This window comes from Artemia franciscana, chromosome 8 (genome assembly GCF_032884065.1).
Source record: "Artemia franciscana chromosome 8, ASM3288406v1, whole genome shotgun sequence".
NCBI classification, from domain to species: domain Eukaryota; kingdom Metazoa; phylum Arthropoda; class Branchiopoda; order Anostraca; family Artemiidae; genus Artemia; species Artemia franciscana.
The window spans coordinates 41,020,316-41,047,930 of record NC_088870.1 but is presented as its reverse complement, the minus strand read 5'-3'; the positions used below and the strand labels follow the sequence as shown (position 1 = coordinate 41,047,930).

Sequence of the window (27,615 nt, the reverse complement as noted above, 5' to 3'; positions counted from 1 at the left end):
AGTTGTTAGTAGTAGTCGTATTTTTGGAAAATCAGCAGAACACGAGTAAAAAAAACAAAAAAACATATCATCATGGAGCTCTAGAAACTTAGTTTCTTTATTACTATAGCAAAAGATAAACACTACCATAACTCTAAGCTATCCACTAATACGAATATTCATAAAATTATTCAACTTTGAACAGTTCAAATTATTTGTGAATTGACTAATACACACAATCATCTTTTTAAAAAGAGCATTTAGGCTATCCTGTTTATTTATCCCTTTAGTTTACCATTGCGTGTCAGTAGAATCCTTCTTTTCTTTGGATTCAAAAATAACCATCTTTTATTACTTATTTATTACATGTTCCCAGTAACATTTTCACATTCCCAGCATCTACTTTTCCTTCAACGTTTAAACCTCTCTACAAAATAAAGCTTTTAGATTAATGTTTAATGTTAATAATAGATCCTTAGTTAGCCATCTTTATGGATCTTCTGGTTTCTTCTCTATTCATCATCATCATTTTATTGCCATTTCTAATATTTGCCACAATTATGTTTTTGGACAACTTTCACTAAATTTCCCAAGATTGTTCCCGACAAATTCACAATTCCGCAATTATTCAACATCTCATAGTTCTGATTTCTCTTTTAAAATTAGGCCAACGGGATTTAGTTTGGTGAGCGGGATTTTACTATCCCGATTTTACTATTTTACTTAGGTGAGTGGGATTTAGTTTGCGTCATATTGGTCCAAAAGTTTGGAATTTAATCTCAATAGCTGTGAGAAATTGTAATGATAGAAATAAATTTCTGAATTTATTAAGAAATCATGTTGCTAGTCTCCCATAATATTTTCTGTTGTGAGTGTTGAAGTTTGATTTCCGAAAGAAGTGCAAATTAGTTTAAGCAGAAGTAATGACGTTTTTTTTCGTTTGTGTTTATTATTTTTTTTTTTTTTTGTGATATACCACGCACTTAAGTATGCCATTATGCATTTGCGCCGTTTGTTTAAATGGTTTAATTCTTGTTGTAAATAAACATGTATCTATCTATCTAGCAAAGAAACCACTTTATAACTACTTTTCTTTGTAAGCAGATAGAATTACAATAAATTGCATTTTCTTTGTTAGACGACACAGAAAATTATTTGAGCTACTTTATGGGTTTCACATTTCTATCTTAATTTTTCTATTTCGACCCTTTATCTCACTTGATTCAATATTAATAGTTAAAATATGGGATATACTATTTTTTATTTAAATGATGTTCTGTGGAATACGGTTAGCAAATTTACATTTTTAAAGCTCTTAAGATACCCATAATCTAAATACGATAATTTTCTTTTTACCTGAGTTTAAGAGGGAGGGCTTACTAATCAGTTCCTAGTTTAATAGTTTAACGGGTCGTTGTCTTTTTAATGTTTAGAGCTATCTATTTAATAATGTTAAACTATTAATAGCTAGAAGCTAGAGGACAGTATCTTCATTTAGTTAGAAGAAGTAGCGTTAAATGATATGAGGAAAGGATGAAATGAATCCAGCACAGGACCAAGGAAACGTGTATAGCCTAGTATTATCTACTCTAAATCATCACTGACAAAGTGGAGATCACTCGAGCTTCTGAAATAGCCAATATTGCCCATTTAGTATCAAGTTTATTTATTTGAGAGGTTAGTGAAGTTGACTCCAATGTAGCCGTCAATTTCTGACATTTCAAAACTAGACCTGGTTTTACTTGGCCTAATTATCATTATATAAGTTTTGCGTAAGCCTAATTTTAATTTGCTAATGTCACCCATGTTTTTGTAAGAAAAAAAATAAGATTGTTATGCACTAACCATGAGCTAGGCTAAATGTGAATTTCCCCACGTGTGAGCCCCTGCTATGTTGACTAGGGTTGCCTGTCTTGGTCCCCTCTCTTTTGTCAGCCCTGCTTGAAATCATGAAAATTGATTAAGTTAAGTAAATAAAACCTAGAGGAATGAATTCAGGGCCAAAAATAGGCCCTGAATTCAGGGCTCAGAAAGTATTACAAAGCTACTATGTCCATTTTTCTTATTTTTAGGGCTTAAAAGATTACATAACCTATGGACAGGTAGGGTACTAAACCAGTAGGCTGACTGTCAAAACTATGTTCTGTTCTTTAATCAGCATAAAGTCACAAAACTACTGACCCAGATACAATTTTGGGTTACATTCTAGTTGATTGACTTTGGCTATCTTAGAAAGGGGTTAGGTTAAGAAAATGAAACTTTCAGGGATGAGTCTAAAGGCTGAAGTATGTCCTGGGAAGGCATTTTGAAATACCCACCTCCACTCCTTCTCCCTCTAGAGGGCCCTGACCTTTGATGACCTTTAAAAATATGTGTGTTATAAAAGTGAAACCTTGCAAAATAGATGTTCTGCTTGAATTAAGTACAACAAAATTGTTTTCAGCTTCACAACTTTGCTCAATCCCAATTTATAAGGTTTTGAAGATAGGCTATGCAAATACATTTCTTAAATTAAAAAAAAAAATGTTCATATGGCTCATAATTCTACTCAAATAACAGGAATTACATTTTCAGAACTAAAGGCAAAGAAAAGGCAACTGGTAACTGAAAATTAAGGGCAAATGTTGCTTTGTCAAAATTTTGATAGGTTCCTGGGAATTTCTTCCTGGGACATACTCTAGCCTTTAGACCCATCCCTGAAAGTTTCATTTTTGTAACCTAACCCCTTTCCACAATAGCCAAAAGTCATTCAACTAGAATTTTACCAATTTTTGCATCACCTAAAAGCTCTGCCAAAGCTTGCAATCATAGGCCTACACTTTGAAATGTTTGCTTATAGTAGAATTGCTACTTTTATGAATATATGAAATTACTTTTCCAAGACTCACAACAATGAACATGCACACATGCCAAAACAGTTCTGCAACTCATAGCCTAGGCCTAATTAAATTTGTATATTCCAACATATTAACTAGAAGACTGACATAAGACACAACTGGTTTTTTAATAGGGATCAGCCCAGCTCCTTTACATTTGAACCTTCAGATGCTTGTATTGAAAACAAATAAAAGTATAATATCAAAAAAGTAGAAAATGTAAAAAAGTAGGCTATGCTATTAACTAATGAAACATAACTTTTGCTCTTTTAAACATATTACCATAAAAATTACCTTAAATTACAGCTTGGAGCAATATAAGGATTTTTCATCCTTGTGATACTCTGTTGTTTTTTCCTTTTGAAAAACTCATAAAATATATGCTATAAAATGTAAATACTAAGTATAAACAATTGGCAAAATCTATAACTGAAACTTTTCCTCCTGGGCTTGGGAGTGTGTCATGTTACCTCTAAAGGCATAGTTATTGGGCCTTTCAACCATGCTATGCAAAATTTTTGCTTAGTTCATTTTGGAAAAAGAGGCATGAGAGGTGGCCTAGTTGCCCTCCCATCCTTTTAGTCACTTAAAAGGGTACTAGAACATTTAATTTCTGCTAGTTTGAGGCCTCTCCTGATATTTGTGGGACCACTGGGTTACCACAATTATTATTGGAAAAGAAATATACATGCATCCATGATCTTTTGTCTGGTGTAAAAATACAAAATTCCATAATTTTTGCAGATAGGTTCTTGAAATATCTACAGTATGTTCTGTCCTATATTTGCTCTTATATTGTGGTTTTCATTAAGGTCCTTTCACATTTAGGAAATGTTTCTCCCCTTTTTTTGGAAATTAGACAAATTTCTTGATGTTTGTGGCCTTTGATGGGTACACTAAACTTAATGAAACTTACCATATTTGGAATTAGCATAATATACCAATTCTGTATATATATATATATATATGTATATATATATATATATATATATATATATATATATATATATATATATATATATATATATATATATATATATATGTATATATATGTATATGTATATATATATATATATATATATATATATGTATGTTTATATATATATGTTGTATATATATATGTATGTATGTACATATATGTATGTATATATATATGTTTGTGCTGTTGCATTGGTGATTTCTCTTTTCATGATATATATATATATATATATATATATATATATATATATATATATGTATATATATGTATATATATATATATATATATATATATATATATATATATATATGTATATATATATATATATATATATATATATATATATATATATATATATATATATATATATATATATATATATATATATATATATATATATATATATATATATATATATATATATATATATATATATATATATATATATATATATATATATATATATATATATATATATATATATAAAAACCCAATGAGGACAAAATATTTGTTAGTTTGGATGCATGAATATGTATCACCTTAAACTGGAATGAGGAATTTTTTCTTCTCTGACTGGCTTAAACTCACTGAAAAATGTAGACAGGGACAAAGAACCTCAATGAAGACAACAAAGCTATTGAAAATAATTTGTTGTATTGATTTGTGACCCCAAAGTACATCCAGATTTGCTTGCAACTTTCTGGGAATATGCTCTTTTCAAAACAAACATGAGAGGAGATAATATTCTGAAAAAGTTTGGGTTGCAATAATTTATGACACCTCAATATGAGTCAGATTTGTTTTCTTTCATTTGTATGAAATATTCGTCAAAAGCAAACTGAATCAAGGATACCTTAAGAAGAATGAGAAAATTATAGAAGAAAATATGATTGTATTTTATTGTGAAAAATTTATTTGTTCTTTTTTTTGGGGGTGTGTGTGCTTGGAAATGTAATTTCAGAACATGTAGATTGGGCCAAAGGAACCTCTTTTAATACAAGAAATGAAGCTGTCTGGTCACTGCCAAATCACAAGTCTCCAGCATTTGGTGTAACTTTATGGCTATATATATATATATGTATATATATATATATATATATATATATATATATATATATACATATATATATATATATATATATATATATATATATATATATATATATATATATATATATATATATATATATATATATATATATATATATAAAATTCTAAAAAAAATTCTATTTTTTTGCATTTCAGTTACTATTGAGTTGTATTGCTCCTTACTTACAGTTTGTTAACAACAAATATTTGTAAAGTTTAAGGAAACTTTCCTTTAAAGATGGCAAATGGCAAAAATTTTGCCTAGAAAAATGGCAAAGAAACTGTAAATGCAAAAAAAAAAATTAATGTGAAAGGTTACTGAAACTTAAAATTTGAAAAGAAGAAGTTAATAAAATTTTATTCTGAGCCTTATTATTGTCAATATCCTGAATAAAACTAAATCAAATATTATTTCCTTTTATTTGTTTTACAAATTGTAGGCTATGGCCTCAATTCAAGAGGAAATGCTCCAAAGCCAATTTTATAACATGGTTTTCTATCCAGGTTTCTGTTTAGGTTAGAAAAAGCAACCATGTTGGTAAATAGGTTTGCTGGGACCAAGAAAGTGATGCTGTACCCTGTCAAGTTATTGAGAGTTTTTTTTATCAAGAAAAAAAAATCAAGCATTTAAAAACTACACTATTTCTCAAAACTGAGCAAAATTCATTCTGATTATTAATAATCATTAGATGCCTTAAAAAAAAAAAAATCCAAAATCCTTGCAAAATTCCTAGACTGGTAAAATTTAGGCTGTGCTTTGCATCAGTAGCTGCATCAAACTGAGCTAGAAACACCACGGAATGGTTAGCATTGGGAAGAAAAGTAAAACAAAAAACAACTGTCATTCAAAAGGAAAATCAGTGAGGTGGTTTCTTTTTTTTGGTGGCTGGGGGTTGTTGTTGTTGTTGCTTTATTGAGTGCATGTTGATAACTGTTATAGTACACTAACCTCTGCTGAGATAAGATGTGATTTATTTTAGTAACTGTTACAAGCCCAGCTGGGCCAAATTTGTTTTTTTGTCAAAAGAGTACAACATCAAACAATATTTAAATCAATGAGATACATAAAACTTGCAAATAAAACCTGAATTATCAAAGAAAAGAAACAAAATTATATATATATATATATATATATATATATATATATATATATATATATATATATACATATATATATATATATATATATATATATATATATATATATATATATATATATATATATATATATATATATATATGTATATAATCTTGGAAACAACTGGAAATCTTAGAAAATGTAAGAGTGGAGAGATTGGCATGACACTTGGTGGGATGAATAAGCACAAGTCCTAGATACATGATTGACATAACTGGACCAGATCTCATCTCTTGGGGAAAGTTAAAGGGGGGGGGAGAGTTTTCAGTGCTTTGGCAAGTTTGGCGCTTCTGGATATGCTAGGACAATGAAAATTAGCTGGCATGTCAGGAATCTGCACAAACTGTCTTGATAACAGTTCTTCCCCCAATTTGGCCATCTGGGGGGGGGGGGGGGCTGGAGGGAGTGGAAATTGTGAAAATTGAGGCATGTTTATCTCATGAATGGGTGACCAGATCTTAATGGAGAAAGCTCTCATGTCTCAGATGCTTTTTTCCCATTAGGACCAAATCCGAGGACATTGGGGGGCTGAGGGGGAAACGGGAATCTTGGAAACTGGAAATATTGGAAAATGCATAGAGTGGAGAGATTAGGATGGAACTTAATGGGGAGAATTAGCACTAGTTCTAGGTACATGATTGACATAACCAGACCAGATCCAATCTATTTGGGGAGTTGGGGGGATTTGTAGTGCTTTGATGAGTTTGAGAATAAATACAAGTTCTAGATGCATGATTGACATAACCAGACCAGATGCATTCTCTTGTCTCAAGTGCCATATGAGGTCTTAGCTCTTGTTATTCTTTTGTTGCACCAATGTAAATGAATAAATAAATCTTAAAACAAGTTTGGCTAAAATTGGATGTGCAAATCAAGATTAGAACAAACAAAATATTTATTATTATACCATAAATGAAACCCAAAACAAAGAGAAACTAGATAATCAGCCATTGCAAACAAACATACAAAATGTACTAACATAAATGAATAACTAAACCTTACAACAAATAAAGCTTTAGTTAAATATGCAAATCAAGATTGAAATGAGTAAAAATCAATTCAAAGAAGAGTATGGATACTGCCTTCTTCCCTAACTGTAAAAGTCTAAAAGCTTCTGCATCATTGGCAGATTACTGAAAATAGTACGTTACAACAAACATTTTCTTGCATACTTATTTCAACATTGAAAAAAAAATTAAATCATAGTGAAATCAAATTTTGAACTGATTGGCTTTTCAACAGTTGACATCATTATATATTAAATATTTAGTTTAAACTTATATCTTCCCAAGACTCACAACAAATTCAATTTTACTTATTACAAAAATAATTTTACTTTTTCAATTTTATTCATTTGCTTAGAATTAAACCATTAGCCTCCTTATAGTATATTAAAGGCTAAATGCATATTAAACGTGTTCAATACCTTGTGGTAATTAAATGTGCCTCCTATAAAAATATTATATTTAGAAGCCTACTGGTGTGTGGGCAGTTCTAGCAGACATCAAGCTGAATGCAATCAATGATGTCAGGTTCCAATCTGGGTTTTTAGCCTGTTGATAAAATATGTTCTCACTATAACTGACTTAGCCATAGCAAGAAAGCAAGGAATGTTTAGATGGTAGCAAGATGAGAAGCAGAAGCATGACTCCAGAAGAATTTGGAGTTTGCCTTGATATCTTTTGCAACCTCCACCTCATGTTCAGATTTCAGTTTCCTAATTGTATTGGAGGCAAGGTTCCAAGCCTTAGCATATGTATGTCAATTTTCCTGTGTTTTCTACTTTTTGTACCTTCTTCAGGCTCTGTCTTTCTGGTTGATTGTTCTCTTAGCATACTTTGTGAAGGATGAAAGTGTTTTGGGCTGTTTTTGGTAAATGAAGTGGGAGTGCTTCTTCTCAGTTGGTGGGAGCTTTTCTTTAGCATTTTTCCATGATGTGTTATATCAGAAATAATTAGTCTGGACCAATTTACTGATGCTAGGATCTTCAGTATTGCTTGATAGTCAATAATAGTTTGAGGACAGAGTAGGTTGCAGACAACTTTTCAAGAACAACATAGAAAGGATGAATGAGTGGTTGTTGTTGCCAACTGCAGGAAAACCCAATGAGGACAAAATATTTGTTAGTTTGGATGCATGAATATGTATCACCTTAAACTGGAATGAGGAATTTTTTCTTCTCTGACTGGCTTAAACTCACAGAAAAATGTAGACAGGGACAAAGAACCTCAATGAAGACAACAAAGCTATTGAAAATAATTTGTTGTATTGATTTGTGACCCCAAAGTAGATCCAGATTTGCTTGCAACTTTCTGGGAATATGCTCTTTTCAAAACAAACATGAGAGGAGATAATATTCTGAAAAAGTTTGGGTTGCAATAATTTATGACACCTCAATATGAGTCAGATTTGTTTTCTTTCATTTGTATGAAATATTCGTCAAAAGCAAACTGAATCAAGGATACCTTAAGAAGAATGAGAAAATTATAGAAGAAAATATGATTGTATTTTATTGTGAAAAAATTTATTTGTTCTTTTTTTTGGGGGTGTGTGTGCTTGGAAATGTAATTTCAGAACATGTAGATTGGGCCAAAGGAACCTCTTTTAATATAAGAAATGAAGCTGTCTGGTCACTGCCAAATCACAAGTCTCCAGCATTTGGTGTAACTTTATGGCTTTGTCCGTTTTTTGAAATTTTCAAACCACAAACCTATTGCTTTGGTATATTCCCTCTGCATTAAAGTAATCTCTTTGATTTTTCACTGGTTGTTATTGTCCTGGTTTCTCTCTTCTCTACAGTTTTTTCATTTTGCCCTTTTGGTGCTTGTTGAGGAATGAAAATTGTTTTTCAAACAGTTTGTGGTAATGAACTGTAAGTAAGGAGCAATGATGCTCAATAGTAACCAAAACTGTAGAAATAGTCTTGATGATAACAGATATATCAAAAGGGTCGAATTTTAAGGCTTACTCAAAATATATAAAATTCATCAAGTTTAGTCTTACCCATCAAAAGTTACAGGCCTGAGAAAATTTGCTTAATTTTGAAAAAGGGGGAAACACCCCTAAGAAATCAAAGGATCTTAATAAAAATCACACAATGAGATTCAGAATGCTAGAAAACTCTACAGTAGAGGTTTCAAGCTCCTGATCTGACAGATTTGGGTCTCCTCTTAACAGCAATGTCAGTTGAGACTTCTTTCCATATGACTAATTTTCTTTCTTCTCAGCCCCTCACCATAAGCTGAAACTATTTCCAATGCAGCACTTATTAACTCATCTCAGCTTCAAACTAAAAAGAACTGGCAATCGTTCTTTATACCAGTTTTTTTTTTTTTTTTTTTTTTTTTTTTTTTTTTTTTTTTTTTTTTAATTACTCATCAAGTACCCAAAGTCATTACTAAAACACTCAGTCAGAGCCCATGCACAAAATCAATCCCTATTACAGCACTGTCATTATGACATATACAATATTATCAACATCATATAAAATCTTTTTCTCTACCATTTTCACATATAAACTTAATAGACAAGTCTATCATCCCATACTTCAAGGGTTCATCATTAATCAAAATTTCTCATGCAAGCCCCACTGAAAATTCTCCTAAATTTTCCTCTTTTCACAACATCATCTTTTCTTTCCTTAAATCTTCATATTCTTTACAATCAACAACATAATGGAAAATACTTTCAATCTCACTACAATTATCACACTGAGAACTATCAGCTTTGCCTATGATAAACAACCTATGCTTAATACCTACATGGGTCTACTGAAAACAGAACATCAAGCAACCATATTTTCTTTATAGACTACTGTAATTTTTCATATCAAAACCAAGTTTCTTTTTCTGGGTAAGAGCTATATTACTGCTACTATATCCTCAAAATATTTTTCGTAAATCTGTCTAATCATCTCTCTATTCTGTTTATATGGTTCTATAGGAGGTGTAACAACTAAATTTTGTGCTGCCTTTTTGGCATGTTTATCTACTTTTTCATTACCCACCACCCCCAAATGGGATGGACACCACAAAAATTGTATCAGTACTTCTTTCTCAACAGTCTCCAGAATAGAATTATAACACTTATGGACAACACTTATCTCTGTATTAAATTCTGGGACCACTGCTGAATAGCCCTCTCATAAACCATTTATTTGTGACCCGTCTGTATATTATTACTTCATGTATATATTTCTACAGGTACATTTAATATATATATATATATATTAAATAGGTACTGTATATATTTAATAGGTACTTCTATACCTTCCTGAGTAAGTAGTTCTTCAAATTTTTCAAAAGGATTAAGATGTTTCCTTTTCCTATGGTAATTTCTAGTGTGGTTCAGTCCGGGTTTAATTATTAGTTTCTTAACTGGGTTATTGAGATCTGTTCTTCACAGATGGTTCATGTACATTACAAGCACTTTTAACCATCTTTTGTTGAGTTTTTCCACTCCAGCTTTGCCCAGGAGAAAAGCAATTGGGGTACTCTGGTGAGCTCCCAATGCCAATCTTGAAGCTGTATTCTGTATTGAATCAATTTTTCTGAGAGTGGATTCTGGGGCAATGCTGTATATCAAACTTCCATAATCAATTATAGGTCTTGCTTCCCACATGAAAGCATTTTCATCAAGTTCAGCTGCTTTGCACAGGATTTTTTTTAGATATTTGACATGTTGGCTAAATTGAAGTTCATCATCAATGTGTATTCTAAGGACTTTATGACAATTGGTTACTAGCAGTTTCTCTCCAAATAGAGTAATTTGAGGATGTCTAATATTCCTCTTGGATGTGAACAACATAACTCTTGCTTTAGGTGGTTCAAAATCAAGATCTATTTCTAGGAACCATAACTCTATTTGATCCAATATTTCTTGGACCACTTTTTCTGCTTCTTCTACTATGTTTTGGACTGTCTTAGTATTATTATCATCTGCAAAGATTCCTCCTTTGTAGTTATTGTCTTCTAGAGGGATATCAAATCCTCCAAGATTATAATAATCTGATCCAAGAACACTATCTTGTGGAGCACCTCTTTCCACCTCTATTTCTTCTGATATTTCTTTTCCTGGAGTCACAGCAATTTTCCTATCTGACAGGTAACTCATTGTGAATTTCATCAGATTTCCATTAAGTTTTGCTTTAGATAAACCTTCTAGTATTAGTCTGTGAACCAAATTATCAAAAGCTCCTTTAACATCCAAGAACACTGCAATCATTACTTTACTATTATTAAGTGCATGAATGATGGCTCTGCATCCTGATCAGGTTATCTACTGTATTTCTCTCTATGCAAAAACCTGTCTGAATATCTTGCAGCAGGTTAGCTTCCTCTGTTGCAATTCTCAGCCTTTCATTCACTAGTCTTTCATATATCTTACCTTTAACTGGAAGGAGAGTTATAAAACAATGATTTTCTACTTTATAGGGTTTATTTGGTGTTGGGATCATGATGGCTGTGCCATTCTTCCAAATTGTAGCAAAATTGCCCTCCTGCCACAACTTGTTGATAAGTTGTAGCAGAATAACCTCCCATTTATCAGTCAACCTTTTAAAGAAAAACTGGGTGTATGTTGTCACAGCCTGGTGAAGTTTCTGGTAATTTCTTAGGACAAATTCAAATTCAGCTTTTGAGAAGGATTTACTGTAATTTGATGGTAATTGTTCTATAGAAAGTTTTCTTGCTTTAATGAAAGTTGTTGAGTATGGGCTGGTTCCTTCAAATGGGTCTTTCTTACCTATTCTCTGGTGGATATGACTTACTCATGCCTTAGCTTTTGTTTTGTTATCAGCAATCACTTGTAAATGGATCTCTGAAGCTGAGGTTCTCAACAAATTGCTTCCAAGATTCTTCTTTTGCTTCTTTTATTGTTTTTCTAAATTCTACTGGGGCCAATATTTTCTTTCTATAATTTTCTATTGTCAGAATCTTGTTGTATTTGTTTGAAGCTTGGTTGAGTTTATTTTTACTTAAGCTACACACTTCATTCCACCATACTGGTTCATTTTTAGTCTTGTTGCCCAGTGTCTTGATAGGGATAGGCTTCTTAGCAAACTTCAAGCAGCAGATCTTGTAGTTCTTCTCTGTCAATTTTCAATCAATCTCAAGTCAATTTTCTTCTCTGTAGTCATTACTGCTGCCAGTTCTTCTTCAAGACTTATTTTTGTAAATTCTTCCTGGAAGTAATCTCAGTTAACTTTCTTCAATTTAAAGGTAGGGTGTGATGGTGGGGTTTTATTTCTAGATGTAGATTCTTTATATTCAATTACTACTGGGTCTTGATCACTGGTTAGAGTTTGTTGTAGATAACTTTGAAGACCACACTGCCTTTCCATGACAAAAGTAAAACAGTTCAAAATAGGGATGAAACCTTTTAATTGACAGTGAATATATATAAAAAATATTTAACTGGATATTTTGAACACATATACAGTGTTCATCATCAGCAGTAAAACTGCTGATTTTGATGTTACTGCTGATGATGAACACTGTATATGTGTTCGAAATATCCAGTTAAATAATTTTATATATATTCACTGTCAATTAAAAGGTTTCATCCCTATTTTGAACTGTTTTACTTTTGGTTAGAGTTTGTTCAGGAGTTAAGCTAATATTTAGTTGATTGATTATTGCTACTGTTGAGAATGCCAGGTCAATGGTAGAGTATACTCCTGTCATTGGATTTCTGCTAGTTCAGAGTCTAAGTGGGGTCACTAGACCAATGTCATCATTTTTATAAAGAGCACTTAGGATATGTATACCACTACAATTATGAGATCCATATAAACACCAGGCATCTGAATCAGCATTAAAGTCACCAGTAATTATAAAAGGCTCTTTGTCTTTAATCAGTTTTTTCACTTTATCAAATATGTCCTGTGTTTGTGGTTAATTTCCATCAGGGTTGTATACATTAACAATAACTATTGTATCCTTCTTATCCAGGAATACGGGGCAAGCTACTATATATCAGCTTTAGAACTTGCAATTTCTTCAGTATCTAGTTTTTGAAACATTAATGATTTTTTTTTATACAAATCAATATTCCTCTTGACTGCTCTGCTCTATCGTTTCTTATTACTTCATAGTTTCTAAGTCTACATGAATACTGTGGTTATAGCCATGTTTCTAGAAAGCACCCAACATACATTTTTTTCTTTTTCTAAATAGCAATCTAATTAATCCTTTATGCTGTTCAAAACAGATTGGATGTTAAAAGACAGCCTACATTCTGGTTTATTTGCTAGATTCCAAACTTCTTCAACTTTGAACAGTGTGTGCATAACATGACATAACTTCACAATCGTATCTTTCATTCCTAGTTCCTTGATTTCTTTTACTTCTGGCACTTTAGATACAGATAACACTAGCTGTTGAAGGGTCATTTTAGGTTCAAATAGGGATTTCTCTTTCTCAGCCTTCTTATTCAGTGCATCTGCATAACTCTGGTATGCCCTAGCTGCTCTTTTCATTGGTAAATCTTGGGCAATTGAAATTTCATGATTTCATGGTTTTGTTGGCGGGCTGAGCAGCTACCAGATGTTGTTGAATGGTTTTTCCACAGTTAGCACAGACATACTTTTTGTATTTTCTTTTGACTCTTTTGTTTCTAGTTTTAAGGGACATTCTTTAGAAGCATGTTTGTTTCCACATCTCAAGCATACAGCATGTGGTGATCTACGTTTTTCTTGAGTATGACCATACTTTTGACACTTGAAGCATTGTATCATTGGTTGGTTGTACCTCTCAATATACCTTTTTCTTCCATAAAGCAAAATATTCTGGGGAAGAGAGTCGCTCTCAAATGCAACACAAATACTCAGGCTATCCTCTAATTTTTTGGTCTCAGGCTATCTTCTAATTTTTTGGTCTCTCGATTGTATCTTTTCAACCTCTTTAATCCCTTAATCTCAATATTAGTTTGTGCCCTGAGGTCTGTCAGCTGTTCTTCCTTTGTATAATCTAGTTCTAATTGCTTGATTACACAATAGCTGACCTGTCTTTTCCCTTCAGTTGCTACATGAACATTGTCAAACTTCGTTATTTTCATTAAAGTATCCAATGCAGTTTGTGATTGAACATATACATATAGCCTATTCCTATCATAGTTTCTGTAAAAGTTAAACTTTTCTGTTTGAAAAATTTTCTTTAGTTCTAGAGTGATTGCTCTGTCTGGAAGTTTTACCTGTGTTGTGAAAACCACTGTTAGATTAGCTGCTGATTCACTGCTTGTAAAATCACTAGTTGCCTCTATTCTATTATTCCTTGTACTGAATTTCCCTAAAAATCCCTTCACTATTGGAGGTTTCACAGTTTTAGAGGTTTCTTGCTCAAATGTGAACCACTTCTCTTACCATTTCTTTTTAGTAAATCACTAATCCCTTCAACCTCCATACGCTTTACAACATTTGTGATGTCCTCCTTTTCTTCTTGAGGGAGGGAAAGATAATCGACTGATAACCCTGAAAATCTATTATGGACACTTACTGAAGGTATGAATTGTAAATTCTTGATTTGGGAGGCATGATATAAATAACCTTGACAACTTGTATATGACAGAAGTGCATTTTAAACTATGGGGGGCCCTTGTGCTTCCTGATATGTTGACTGAGGATATTGTAAGTGAAAATTTTTAGGTTGTTGATGGGGCTGTCCAGCGTATACTGGAAATGACTGGGTGTAAGGTGGTGAGTATGCTATGTGTGGAGGTGAGAATGATGTTTGTGGAGATGAGAATTCTGTTTGTGCTGGTCTTGACCCTGTTTGGGTTATATGGTTTGTCTGTTGTGGATGACTATCACCCACTTTGATACTTTCCCCTGGGGGAACCCCCATTAAAGGGTGGGGATTCATTAATGAAGCCTAATCCGAGAATTCTAAATGCTCTTATCCAAAATGAAAATTGCAGAATACCAATAGATCTAAAAATAAACCTGGGCAAAAATTTAATTTTCGATTTTATCACATTGTCCGTTTTCGTCCTGTTTATGTTGTGTAGAATTTTGAATTTTTTGCCATAAGGAAGATCACAGATGCATGCTTATTTGTTTGTTTTGTTGTTTTTTCCCCATGGGTGATCGTATCAAACCAGTGATCCTAGAAGATCGGGAGAGGGCTCACTTGATCCAAAATCAAGAATTCTAGTGCCCTTTTTAAGTGAACAAAAATATTGGAGGGCAGGTACACCTCCCCCTTCTCCCAAGCCCCTTTTTTACCCAAAATTGTCCAGTCAAAATTTTGAGATAGCCATTTTTTTCCGCATGGTTGAAAGATCTAATAACTATGTATTTGAGGGTGACTTCACTGCTCACAGCCCTCAGGGAAGGACTGCAAGTTATGGCCTTTGCCCATTGCTTACCTTAGCACTGGCTGTTGGGAGGTATAAAGATATTTTTGGGAGAGGGATTTTCTGGTGGTAGTGCTTACGTGGGAGGAGTATTCCATAGAGGAGCTTTCGTGGGGAAGGGAATTTTCCTTGGGAGGGGAGTTGGATTTCCCAGTATTAATTAAAAAACTACCAGAAATTAAATTAAAAAAACAGGTTTTTTCAATTGAAAGTAAGGAGCAATAATAAAGCTTAAAACGGACAGAAATTATTATGTATACTAGGGGTCACCCCTTCCTCAGTACCTCGCTCTTTACGCTTAAGTATTTTTTTCAATTTGTAAAAAGCATATTACTCAAATTAAACGGTCCTTGTGTATCAGGTATCAGTCTTAAATAATTGGGACAAAAAGTCAAACTTTAGCGTAAAGAACGAGATACAAAGGAGGGGATAACCACTTCATATACGTAATAGTTTCTGTTCGTTTTAAGCTTTAATGTTGCTCCTTACTTTCAGTTGAAAAAACTTGTTTTTTTTTACATGTTATTAAGAGGGCTAGATTTGAACAAGTTTTTGAAGGATTATATTCTGATGAATCCTCTATGGTTTATATTCATTTTGAAATTTTTTGGCTGTCTATTTTTTCTAATTTTTTCTCCTAAGGTTTTTCTATGTTAACAAAAAGAATACAGATTAAACTGCTCAGAAAAGGATCCCCCCTTGCGTGTCACAGCTATAGTTTCAGTTGCTATTTGGCATTCACAGCATAAAGACATTTGTCATTGCATGTGCGCAAAGGCAGTTTTGAAGAGAGGCTTTGATTGATATGTTTCAAGAATCTTTTTTATTGGAGAGTAAAGTCCTTTTTGCTACTGTTTGTATATACTTGGAGATTATAGTTCTTTTCGCTACTGTTCGTGTATATACCTATGCTGTGGTGAATGAATAGATCTAAGATTAATGAATCTAATGATACAAGTATTTTTTCCTCTTGATATTAGTTACAGTTGCGGGCTTGTCGCAAAACTGCTTGTTTCAGAGTGAAAATATACCTTATGCAAAAGGACTTAGCTGAGGTACTTGTCCAGGATTGTATCTAGAGTGGAACATTTCTATGAAAGTAGTGATAAATGTCAGAGCAGTAAAAAGAAACTAATAATATCAGATTATGCGTGAAAATTTGGAGAATTTTAGGAGAGTCTCCAGTCCACTGGCTTCTGAAAGTCTAAAACTAGTGCAGGATTTTTTTTTATTTTGAGGTAGCTGAGGTAGCAGAAGATTGCTTCTGGCATCAATTCGATCCAAAAACGACACAGCGTTGGCCCTTGCGTCGTTCAGAATAGCCGCAAAGTTGCTGCCTGGTGGGAAAACTACTCATTCCGCTTTGAAATTGCCTCTGAATATGCAATCTACAGAAACTCCCACGTCCAACATTTCCAAATCACCTGGGATGGGTAAAGTATTGCAGCAATGCAAACTTATTGTTTGGGACGTCATGTTTGTCGACTGAAGTCTTTATAAGGATTGAGCTGTATGTCGTCATGAAGTTGTTTGTTGACTGACGAAATTAGAGACCGGGACAGCGGGACACAAATGACGACCGAGACATTGGGACACGGAATATAAATGACGACCGGAACACTCAAAGAGAAATTACAGACTGGGACACCGGGACACAAATGAGGACCGGGACACAGGGAATATAAATGACGACCGGGACACAGGGAATATAAATGACGACCTGGGCACAGGGACATAACTACTAAAAAAAACCTAAAAAAAAGACTAAAAAATATAAAAACAAACAAAATTGAGAAATTTTCTTCTTGGATGCGCCAGGAGGTACTGGCAAAACTTTTCTAATAAGATTGATTCTGGCATCAATTCGATCCAAAAAATGACACAGCGTTGGCCCTTGCATCGTCCGGAATAGCCGCAACGTTGTTGCCTGGTGGTAGAACTGCTCATTCCGCTTTGAAATTGCCTCTGAATATGCAATCTACAGAAACTCCCACGTCCAACATTTCCAAATCATCTGGGATGGGTAAAGTATTGCAGCAATGCAAACTTATTGTTTGGGACGAGTGCACAATGGCGCACAAAAAATCGCTCGAGACTCTTGAGCGATCATTGCAAGATTTGCGAGGAAATTCGAAACCCTTTGGCAGCACATTAATATTGCTTGCAGGAAATTTCAGGCAAACCTTACCTATTATTCCTAGATCGACACCTGCGGACGAAATGAATGCTTGCCTGAAAAATACTTATTTATGGGCACACGTAAATACATTAAAATTAACTATAAATATGCGTGTTCGATTGCAAAACGATCACTCTGGTGAAATATTTTCAGATCAATTGCTGGCAATTGGAAACGGAAAGCTCCCAGTTGACTCAATTTCAGGACATATACAACTGCCTCCTGAATTCTGTAATTTAGTGACGTCAAAAAATGATTTAGTTGAAAATTTATTTCCGAATATTCTAACCAATTATAAAAACCATAAATACCTAAGAGAACGAGCGATTTTGGCAGCCAAGAACAAAGACGTCCACGAAATCAACAATATTATTTTGACCAAGATTCGAGACCAGGCAGCCATTTACAAGTCAGTCGACACAGTTCTGGAATCAAACAAAGCGGTTAACTATCCATCAGAATTTTAAATTCGTTCACCACACGTGCTACAACTAAAAATAGGTGTAACAATAGTCATGTTGCGAAATATTAACCCACCAAAGCTTTGCAGCAGCACGCGACTTGCCGTAAAAAAAAACAATGGAAAATGTAATAGAGGCATCAATCTTGAGAGGGTTTTCCTAGGGTGAGGCTATTCTTATTCCTTGCATTCCCATGATTCCAATGGATCTGCCTTTTCAATTTAAAAAATTGCAATTCCCAATTCAATTAGCATTTACAATCACCATCAACAAAGCTCAAGGGCAATCATTAAGAAAATGCGGTATAGATCTTAATACAGATTGTTTTTCCCATGGACAATTATATGTTGCATGCTCAAGAGTCGGTTAACAATCTATTTATATGCACAGACATTGGGACTGCAAAGAATGTTGTGTATCCACAAGTTTTACGCAGTTAAAAATTAGCACCTTGCATACGTGTTGCTTTAGGGGGGGAGGAGTAGGCTTGTGGCTCAGAGAGAAATTACCAAAAGAAAGCGTGTCGATTGTATTACAAGAGCAACGCGAAACCAGACTTGCGACTGAAAGAGAAAGTAAAAAAAGAATGCGTGTCGAGGAATTACCAGAATATATCAGAGGAATCCAACATTGTATATCCGCAAGTTTTACGCAGTTAAAAATTAGCACCCTGCACACTTGTTGCTGGGGTACGTTGCGGAAAAGAAAAATCATAAAAAAAGGTAAATAACTGAAAAAAAACTAAAAAGAAAAAAAAAAGAAAAAACAAAAAACAAAAAAATAAAATTAAAAAAAAGGGATTACAAGAATTCAAAAACCTCAAAAAATAAAACCGGAACTTCGAAGCTTAGTAGAAATCATTGTTAGAAATTGGACTTGGTTTAATAATCAAATATCTTTGAAAAAGCTGCAATAGAACACAACCATTTATACATCAAAGATTCCAAATACGTAACATGTACTAATTTCAAAGTACCCGTCACATGCTTCTAGGATGAAAACGTTTGAATAAGCTAAGAAAAAAGAGGGAGAGGTGAAGGCTCAAAACTAATCCGATCGTGGTGAAAGGAGTATGATCAAAATCAGGGTGCCCAAGGACTCTCCTGTGGAATTCTCAAGCGCAAAGCTACGAAAGTGTGAAATTGTATTTTCTTTTCTGTGTGTCATAGATGTGTGATTATTTGCTTTTTGTTGTTTTACATATTCTGAGAAGAACTTATAATGGTCATCCAAGACGTCATGAAGAAACGAATCGATTAAACTCATTAAGAAGCAGTCTCTGCCAAGAGTAACTGAATCTCTGAAGTGAAGGGAAAAACCAAATTCAAAAAAATTTCTTGAACATTGTTTTTAACTTAAAAAAAAACTTTCGACTTGAATTGAACAGAGAAATAGGTTAAGAAATAAAACCAACATTGTGGACTAGCAGCAAAATATAAAAAATACACTGTTATGCCACAAATTGTTAAGTGGGATCCTTAGAAAGAATTTCGGAGTAGATGCCTCTCTTTTATCATTGTTTGCGGATACGAGCATTAGTTTAGAGGATTAGTTTTCCTGTATATTCTTTATCGAGCAGGTTTTACTCTTTTTTTCGTTGCTTCAATAACAATTCTACACCGCAAGTGTTAGTACTGTTCCTGCCCAACAAAATATTTTGATCGGCGAGACCATGAGACAACGCCTATTTTTCGTCAGGTGTCCTCTATAATAACGTCATTGTTGTTGATTGATTCAGTTCTAAGGGCCTACAATTTAACTGTTATATTAGGTATTATTCTTAAGATGTGAAATATTTTGTGGAAAGCATTGATACTGTACAATTTAGGGTTCATGCATTTTTCCTTTTGGAAGAATTAGTTGTTTACTTTTTGTTTCTCAAAGTTAGTTTCATATAAGTTACGTTTTGATTGCATCCATTGAAATACGCAAAATCAGTAATAAATAATTTCAGGTTACACCATGTTGCCATTGACTCAACGAGACCTTGGCAGACGAGGCGTGATAGCTACAACCAAAGATTGGATTCGATTAGCATTTTCAGACAAGAATTCTAGAAATTTAGCTGCCTTCCTTCTTCTCAACCTATCCTTTGCGTTCGTCGAACTGTTTTATGGAATAGTTACCAATAGTTTGGGTTTGATTTCAGACTCTTTCCATATGTTTTTTGATTGCACTGGTCTTCTTGCTGGACTTGTAGCTACTGTGATTACTAAGTGGAGAGCCGATGAAAAATTTACATATGGATATGTACGAGCTGAAGTGATGGCGGGTTTTGTGAATGGACTTTTCCTCCTTTTTATATCATTTTTTATTTTTTCGGAAGCGGTTGAAAGGGCTATCGAGCCCCCGGAAGTGAAACACGAACGACTGTTTGTAGTTAGTGTTCTAGGTTTCCTTGTAAACCTAGTTGGTATTTTTGTTTTTCATCATGGTCATGGACACAGTCATGGGGGTGGTTCAAGTGGTGACAAAAAATCAGATTACGAACAACCATCTTTACTGCTCCAAAATGGTGACATTAATATTGACAGCAGTTTTATTCCTATAACTGGTTATGATAAAAAGAATCAGTACGGACATGGACATTCCCATAATCATTCAGATGGCCATGGTCACTCACATAATAGCTCAGATGACCATTCACATTCAAATCATGGACACTTAAGCCATGGTCATTCACATGATTTGAAAGGAAGCAACTCAGTTATTATGAAAGGGGTGTTCCTTCACATTCTTGCTGATGCTCTTGGAAGCTTGGGTGTTATTGTCTCAGCAATTTTGATGCAACTTTTTGGGTGGATGATTGCTGACCCTATATGCTCTATGTTCATTGCTCTTTTGATTGCTGTCAGTGTTTTCTCATTGATTAAAGAATCTATAGGGATTTTGATGCAGCGTCAACCCCGAGAGTTAGACCACCTGTTACCTGGTGCATACTCAAAAGTTGCCCAACTACCAGGCGTTATTAGCGTTCAAGAACAACATTTTTGGACATTATGCAGTGAAGTGTATATTGGGTCTCTGAAGCTCGAGGTAACGAGCAATGCTGATCCTCGCTATATAATTAGACAGACTCATTCCATATTTAACTCTATAGGTGTGAAAAAATTAACTGTCCAACTTGATTATTTAAATTGATTTAGTTGTTTTTAAGCTATGTTCTCGGGGAGAGTTGTTAGGATTTATACAAAGTGTTATTTAGTTAAGCCAGTGATCTTTGAGAATTGTTTTTCTCCCCCTGAATAGTGTACATTCTTAAAGGTAAGATCAGTGCCCCCCTCCTCCTATTTTGTTATCATTATTGCTGAGATGCAAGAATATTATTTATTGAGTAAAAGTCGGTGCTGGGTGCTGTAATATGGGTGTAATAGGAAGTCAATAAAAAGTAGTAGCGCCGTTGATACTACAGCATTACTCAGCGGAACTGGAAAAGTTCAAAAGCTTAACTTGTTTTAAATCATGTTTATTAAAATTTGGGTTTGATTTAAGAATAAGTCTCTTTGAATACAGCCTGAAAATTCTTGGAGTAGTTAGCCCTTATTGCTTTTTTAACTGTTTCTCTTGCTTATGAAATGGTTTGAACTAGATTAATCTACAAAATATTGCCCTATTTTAGAAAATTTTGACAAATATATAATAAAAGAATATCCAAAAAGGTATGTATTGTGGCCCTTTGGCAAAGTGTGATGTTTCTTCTACTCAATGAAAAGCAACAGTAAACAAAAGAAAAAAAATATAAATTAAGCAAATGCACATAATATTTTAATCATTTTTTAAGTTAGCTTGATGATATCGTTGGGTGATGTTAGATGGCGTTGGTTGTTTTTGTCTTCTCAGTAACGAATTTGAGTATATTCTTAAATCAGTTTTTCATATTCTTTGATTAAAATGAATGTAGAGTCTTTTGTTATGATCGTGGGTTAGTAAAACCAGAGGAATCGTGCTTTTATCTGGAAGATTCTGGCACGTTAAAAAGAAAAAACGATTGACGAAAAAAATATTTGATTTTGACACTGCTTAGCGTCATCAGTTTCATTTATTTACTTGAATTCTGTATGAAATATGAGCAGGAAGAATCTTTATTATTTTTTTTTGCAAACCGCCGTTAGCACAATAATTTTGACATTGAAAAATTAAATTTAATCTTAGTTTGATTGAATCCTAAATTAGATGATAAATATCGACATGACTCGACGTTAGAGCTGTGAGACAGACTATACAGGCTCTCACAGAATTTCTTTTTCTGAGCTTGAACTTAGATTTAAATCTTGGCACAAACTGCTTTGCCACTCAGACTGTCATTCCAAACCCCAAGTTAGTATTATACTCTCATTTTAATGAGATATTCCCCGAATTGTGCTTAATAGTGATGGATGTGCAAGAAGTTGCGTTAGGATATAATTGACCTCTTTGTGACCTCTCTCTTTGTGCTCTCCTTTTCTCATTTGTTGGATGTATTTGTACTAAATTTCTGTATATCGAAGACAAGACCGTATTCAGGGAGGTGTGGTTGGGTTCGACATTATCGATTATGACGACAGCTTGAATATCTTGGTCGATCTACTGCGATTGTGATGGGATTTCCCCAATAGGCAAAGCTCAGACAGTTTTAAGAAAGTCTCAGTTTCCCGTTTGCCTAGGTTTGTAGGCTTTCGGAAATATATTTGCTTCAGCGCAATTTTAGCTATTTAAAGTCATATAAAATATTCCCACTGTGCTTTAGGCTATTAACTAAGAAAGGTCCCTCCCGTTCCTACATTTTGAGTCACACCTTTTTTTGGTATTTTCATTAAAAATAGTTTTTCTTCGTATTTTTATGAAAAAATTGAAAAAGACAACTACATCATCCCCTCCCCCTTCTAATTTCTGCAAATTGACCACACTGCACACCGTCTCAAAAAGAACGACGCACTACTCAGCCTCTGTTTAGTGAATGTGGACAACCGAAGATAAAGATAATAAGTTAAAATATAGATAACTTAAAAAGTTGAATATAAAAGATTATGTAAGATAAAAAGTTAAAACATGATATAAAGCGCAAGAGAAAATAAATGAATAGAGTGAAGGTCTGTGGAATGAAGGACAAAAATGACTAAAGCTTTATATATGCCTGTAAATGTGAACAATTTTTGAAGGAACCTTCTCTGTAGGTAATTGAATTGCTTCAATTGAAGTTGCTGATTATTTGCACCTTGAAACAGTGTGTTAGATTTGGTTTTATAAACAGTGTATAAAGAGGTAAAAGTTCGAAATTTCCTAACTCTGGAAATACTTATTTGTCTCAAAAATGAAGAGCAAAGACCCTCCCTCTAAAAATTCTGATTTTTACAGATTAGCGAGTCTATTTTCCCTGAAATATTTTTTTTTTTAGCTACTCTTGATTTCATTAAATTTCTAGCTAATATGTTCAGTTATATAGCTCATTTTTTCTGAAAAAAAAGGTTACAACAAAAAGTATAATTCGTCATTTTAGAGCTGGCAATTGACCTTTCAGCCTCATTATATTGAGTTTTATCTAAAAAGCTGTTATTTCCGTGGTATTGGTGAGTACTTTTTTTCTAATTCATTAGAACGAATACATTTAACACTTCAATAAAAAAAAGGTAAATTGTTTTATTTGGGAGTTTTCCGTGAACTATTGCGTTATGCTTGAACTTAAAAAAAAATTACGTACTCCTGCATTATGCTTTAGCTAATTGACAAGGACTACTGGAATAATCTTAAAAAAAAAAACTGGCTCCAGAAATTTCCAATCTCAGAAGATACTTTCTCGGTGGCACCAGTTTAGGGGGGGGGATTACGACCCTAGATTTAGAAAAATAAAAAGAAATTTCTGGTTTTCCTACTCATGTTATGGAAAATAAGATATTTATTAGGGTAATAAATTTAATAATTTTGATGCAAAAGTAACTAAAATTATTGAGGAAGAGGGGTTGGCTACGAAGTTTTACAAATAGAATTCCAAGTAATTGCTGTTAGTTTTTTTGTTTGGTGACACCAGTTGTAACTAAAAACGCCTAACGAGGCTTGAAAGTCATCTAAAATCACAAACAGAAATATTTCATATGTCACATCGGTGCTGAATATGCACATATTGAAAGTGTTATAGGGTTTTAATCCTGGCAAAAAAAAAACAACTAAACTACTGATAGCCACCTCCTCCCCACCTGTTAAGGTTATTGCCGAAAGCTGAAGGTTATTGTGAAGCGTGTTTTGTGTTCAGGAGCGCAACTATCGCAGCATTATTCCTAGAAGATAGTGTTAAACAAAGGGTTTTTAATTTTTTCTGTTAAACTGTTAAACTGATACTGTTAAACAAAAACTGTTGCCTAACAATTTTCCGAACAATTACGTATGTCCTTCCTAAAAGTTAGGGTAGCGATCCTTATAATTTGTAATGAAGTCAGAAGCAGAAGAATTCTTCTGCCGTCGAAACAAAAACTGTTGCCTAACAATTTTCCGAACAATTACATATGTCCTTCCTAAAAGTTAGGGTGGCGATCCTTATAATTTGTAATGAAGACGAAACCATGCTTCTGACCGAAAAGTGGAGAACCAAGAGAATGCAAGTCTATCTTGGTTTCAGGTACAAAAAAAGAGTGGATTCATTGACCTCTTGCACTAAAGTCTGTAACAAACTTTTCAAAAAGAAAAATGTCCTTGTGTCGCGATTAAGAAAATAAGATAATAGTATATCAGTGCAGAATAAAATATTCCGGGGAACTTGAGAAAAACTGGATGGATTATTCCGTTCTTGAAATATTATGTTTTTTTGTGGAATGCATTGTATTCTCGTTTATTACAGGGGATTTGAACAGGACATAATTTAGACTTTCGGTTCTTTTATGAAAGTTACGTCCACGTGGCTCAGTTTTCCAAGTTATCGAGCCTACTCTATTGAGGTGCTAGTCTATCCGATTTTGTTTTGGAGTTCATTCTGATTTGAAATGTGCTAACTTTGTGGTAATTAGATCACGGTGTAATAATCATGTTGTGGTATTATATGATTTTTTTGTGAAAATTTTGTTCATTTGGGGGCTATTCAATTCAGACATTATTTTTTGGGGGGAGGGGAGGATCCCATTATTGAAGTATATAAGGGAGTCAAAATATAAAGCGAGCGGCATTTTAGATACTTTAAAAAAATTGGGGAGAGGGGAGGAGGGCTTAAATCCCCGAAACTCCTGTCTACACAGTTGTATATTATGAGCTAATTGGCCCCAATTCGACAGTTGTATCAGGTAGACAACCAAGTCATGATCGAATGCTAATGTTATTCGATATATGGCAAGAAAACCTGTCCAGATAACAACGCGTTATATATTATATACATTTCGTTAAAACAAATAATAAAGTAAAATAAAGTTGCTAGGTTTTTTTTAATGAAGTTATAGATTTATATGTTTTTACTTCTCCCAATCTTGGAATTTGGTGGTGACCATTTCAGGTAACTCTCCACTTAGGACCACCCAAAGGCTCTTGGAGTAATATGTACACCAAATAACGTTATATTAGGGATCTCTATACATACAACTTAAATTTATATTTGCCAAAGGAGAAATATTCACCTTTAATCTTGGAAAAAACTAAACTACTAATAGCCATCCCCCTTCTTCTCACTGTTAAATGTTCTGGTGGTGCTCATGGAGCCTAGTAATACCATGTAAGTTTGATTCTTGCCTCACTTTTTTTTGGTAAGTCATGGCGCTTGTCCAATACAAGCTATTGCAGTTGACTTTTGTCACTGACTGCTATTTTCTATTGAAAATAATGCTTCGCATTGGATTTCAATGGTGAAAATCAGCTGCATTCGATTGTGATGATGCATTTTAAACGCGAAGATGGCCTTCCTACTACTCAATAGTATGAGTTGATTCCCTGATGTTTGCAATGTATGAAATAATGAGTCCTCTTTTGCATAGGAGGAAAGCGTAAACAAGTATGTTAATATTTTAACTTTGCCTGCTTTTCAGACTTGCATTCTGTTCATCTTGTATGAGCTGTATTTTAACATTCATTGTTCTGTAGGGTGTTATGCAACTGACGATTGTGCAATTTATCATTTAAACTCTATGCTTACCAAATATTAAGATATTCCATTTCTTACGTTTTTATAAGTCATTTGATTGTTAGTTTTAATTATTGATTTACTCATATAAGACAATACCTAAAGGAAATTTTTCGTGCTGTTTTGATAGAAATAATGATGAATCAGTTTTGTTTCTGCTTCCTTAAAAACAATTCACTACTGATAATTATAAGCAGACATTTATGCAGGATGGAAACCTGGTCTGTTCAGGCCAGGACTTCTTCTTTTAAAATCATGAAATTTTGTGATTTTCTCTATGGTTTCTAATTTTCTATAAATTTACAAATTGTTTGTGTTTTTTTCTTTAATTTGTGCCCTGTTTGAAATTTTGGATCCCTCCAAAATCAATTTTTACATACATGTCTTGTTACAGGGCTGTATATTTCAGTGGCGGTTCTGGCCTCCCTTGCGCCCAGGACAAAATATTGATTAGTGTCCCCCCTCTCTCCCACACATTTTTCAGGATAATTGTGAACACAATTTTCATTCATTAACAAAATTGTGTTCAGTTTACAATTTTTGAATTTATTATTTCAGTTATTTTATTATTAGTTGTAGTTAAATAGCTAAAAGTAATTGATATTTATTATTAATCTTCGGATATTTCGGTCACATTTACAGTGGCTGTCATAAGCAGATAAGCAGCTTACGATGGCCACTGTATGTGACCGAAATATCTGGAGAGTTTTTCATTGTTTAACTGTCTAACGAAAGGATTATCCCTACTGAACTGTTATTTGTGTATTTTTATTTATTTTTGTCTTATTAGTCTATTAATTATTGTCATTTATTAACTGTGCCCTCTATTTTATCTTAATAAAATAGAATTAAAAAAAATAATTATAACTGTTAAAAAATTTATTTGAAATTGCCGCATATTTATCTGCGCCTGTGGTAAAGTGCCCCGTTTTCCGAAATGCTTTAAGGTAGCATATACAAATCTGTAGTATTTTGGCACAAAAAAATAAAAAATAAAAAATTGCCGACAAGAAAAGTATTTAGATCCCGTTAAAGTTCTAACTATGTGCAAGTCAATCCTTGTAACGAGAAAGAGCTTGAAGTGAATTGTGATTTATTAATTTATGTGCTGGGAACTGTTTTTTGGAGATATAATAAAGAATTTGGTTTATTAACTTAATTATTATTTAGGAAATTCTGTGTAATTATCAATGGGTTCCGACTTCTTGGTCGGCTCTGCAAATTCGTCAAAATGAAATGCTTTCTCTCTTATATCATTGCACATTTTTGAAAGCTGTTAATGCTATTTTGACTCGGCAGCAAGTTAAATATGGTCTTCTTTTTTGTTTGGATAAACTACCCGAGAAGACGTTTTTCTTTAGTTCATGTAATCCTAAAATACCGCTTTCTTGAAATTCTTGTCTCATTTGCAGTTTTCATATTCATTAATATAAATTGAACGTTTGAATGATTACATTTATTAATTTAAGAGGTTATTATCTGAGCTACTACA

General features: G+C 33.4%; 1 protein-coding gene across 2 annotated transcripts; it reads left to right on the top strand.

Moving 5' to 3' along the window:
* Positions 1-1,483: 1,483 nt before the first annotated feature.
* Positions 1,484-27,277, top strand: LOC136030435 (zinc transporter 7-like). 2 transcript variants are annotated; one of them, XM_065709420.1, is made up of 3 exons: positions 1,490-1,656; positions 14,434-14,558; positions 20,007-27,277. In XM_065709420.1, the coding sequence occupies exon 3, from the start codon at positions 20,015-20,017 to the stop codon at positions 21,191-21,193; it is 1,179 nt and encodes a 392-aa protein (XP_065565492.1). In that variant the 5' UTR covers positions 1,490-1,656; positions 14,434-14,558; positions 20,007-20,014; the 3' UTR covers positions 21,194-27,277. The 2 variants fall into 2 exon arrangements, with proteins under 2 accessions (XP_065565491.1, XP_065565492.1); XM_065709419.1 differs by lacking the exon at positions 14,434-14,558 and having other exon boundaries at positions 1,484-1,656.
* Positions 27,278-27,615: the final 338 nt, after the last annotated feature.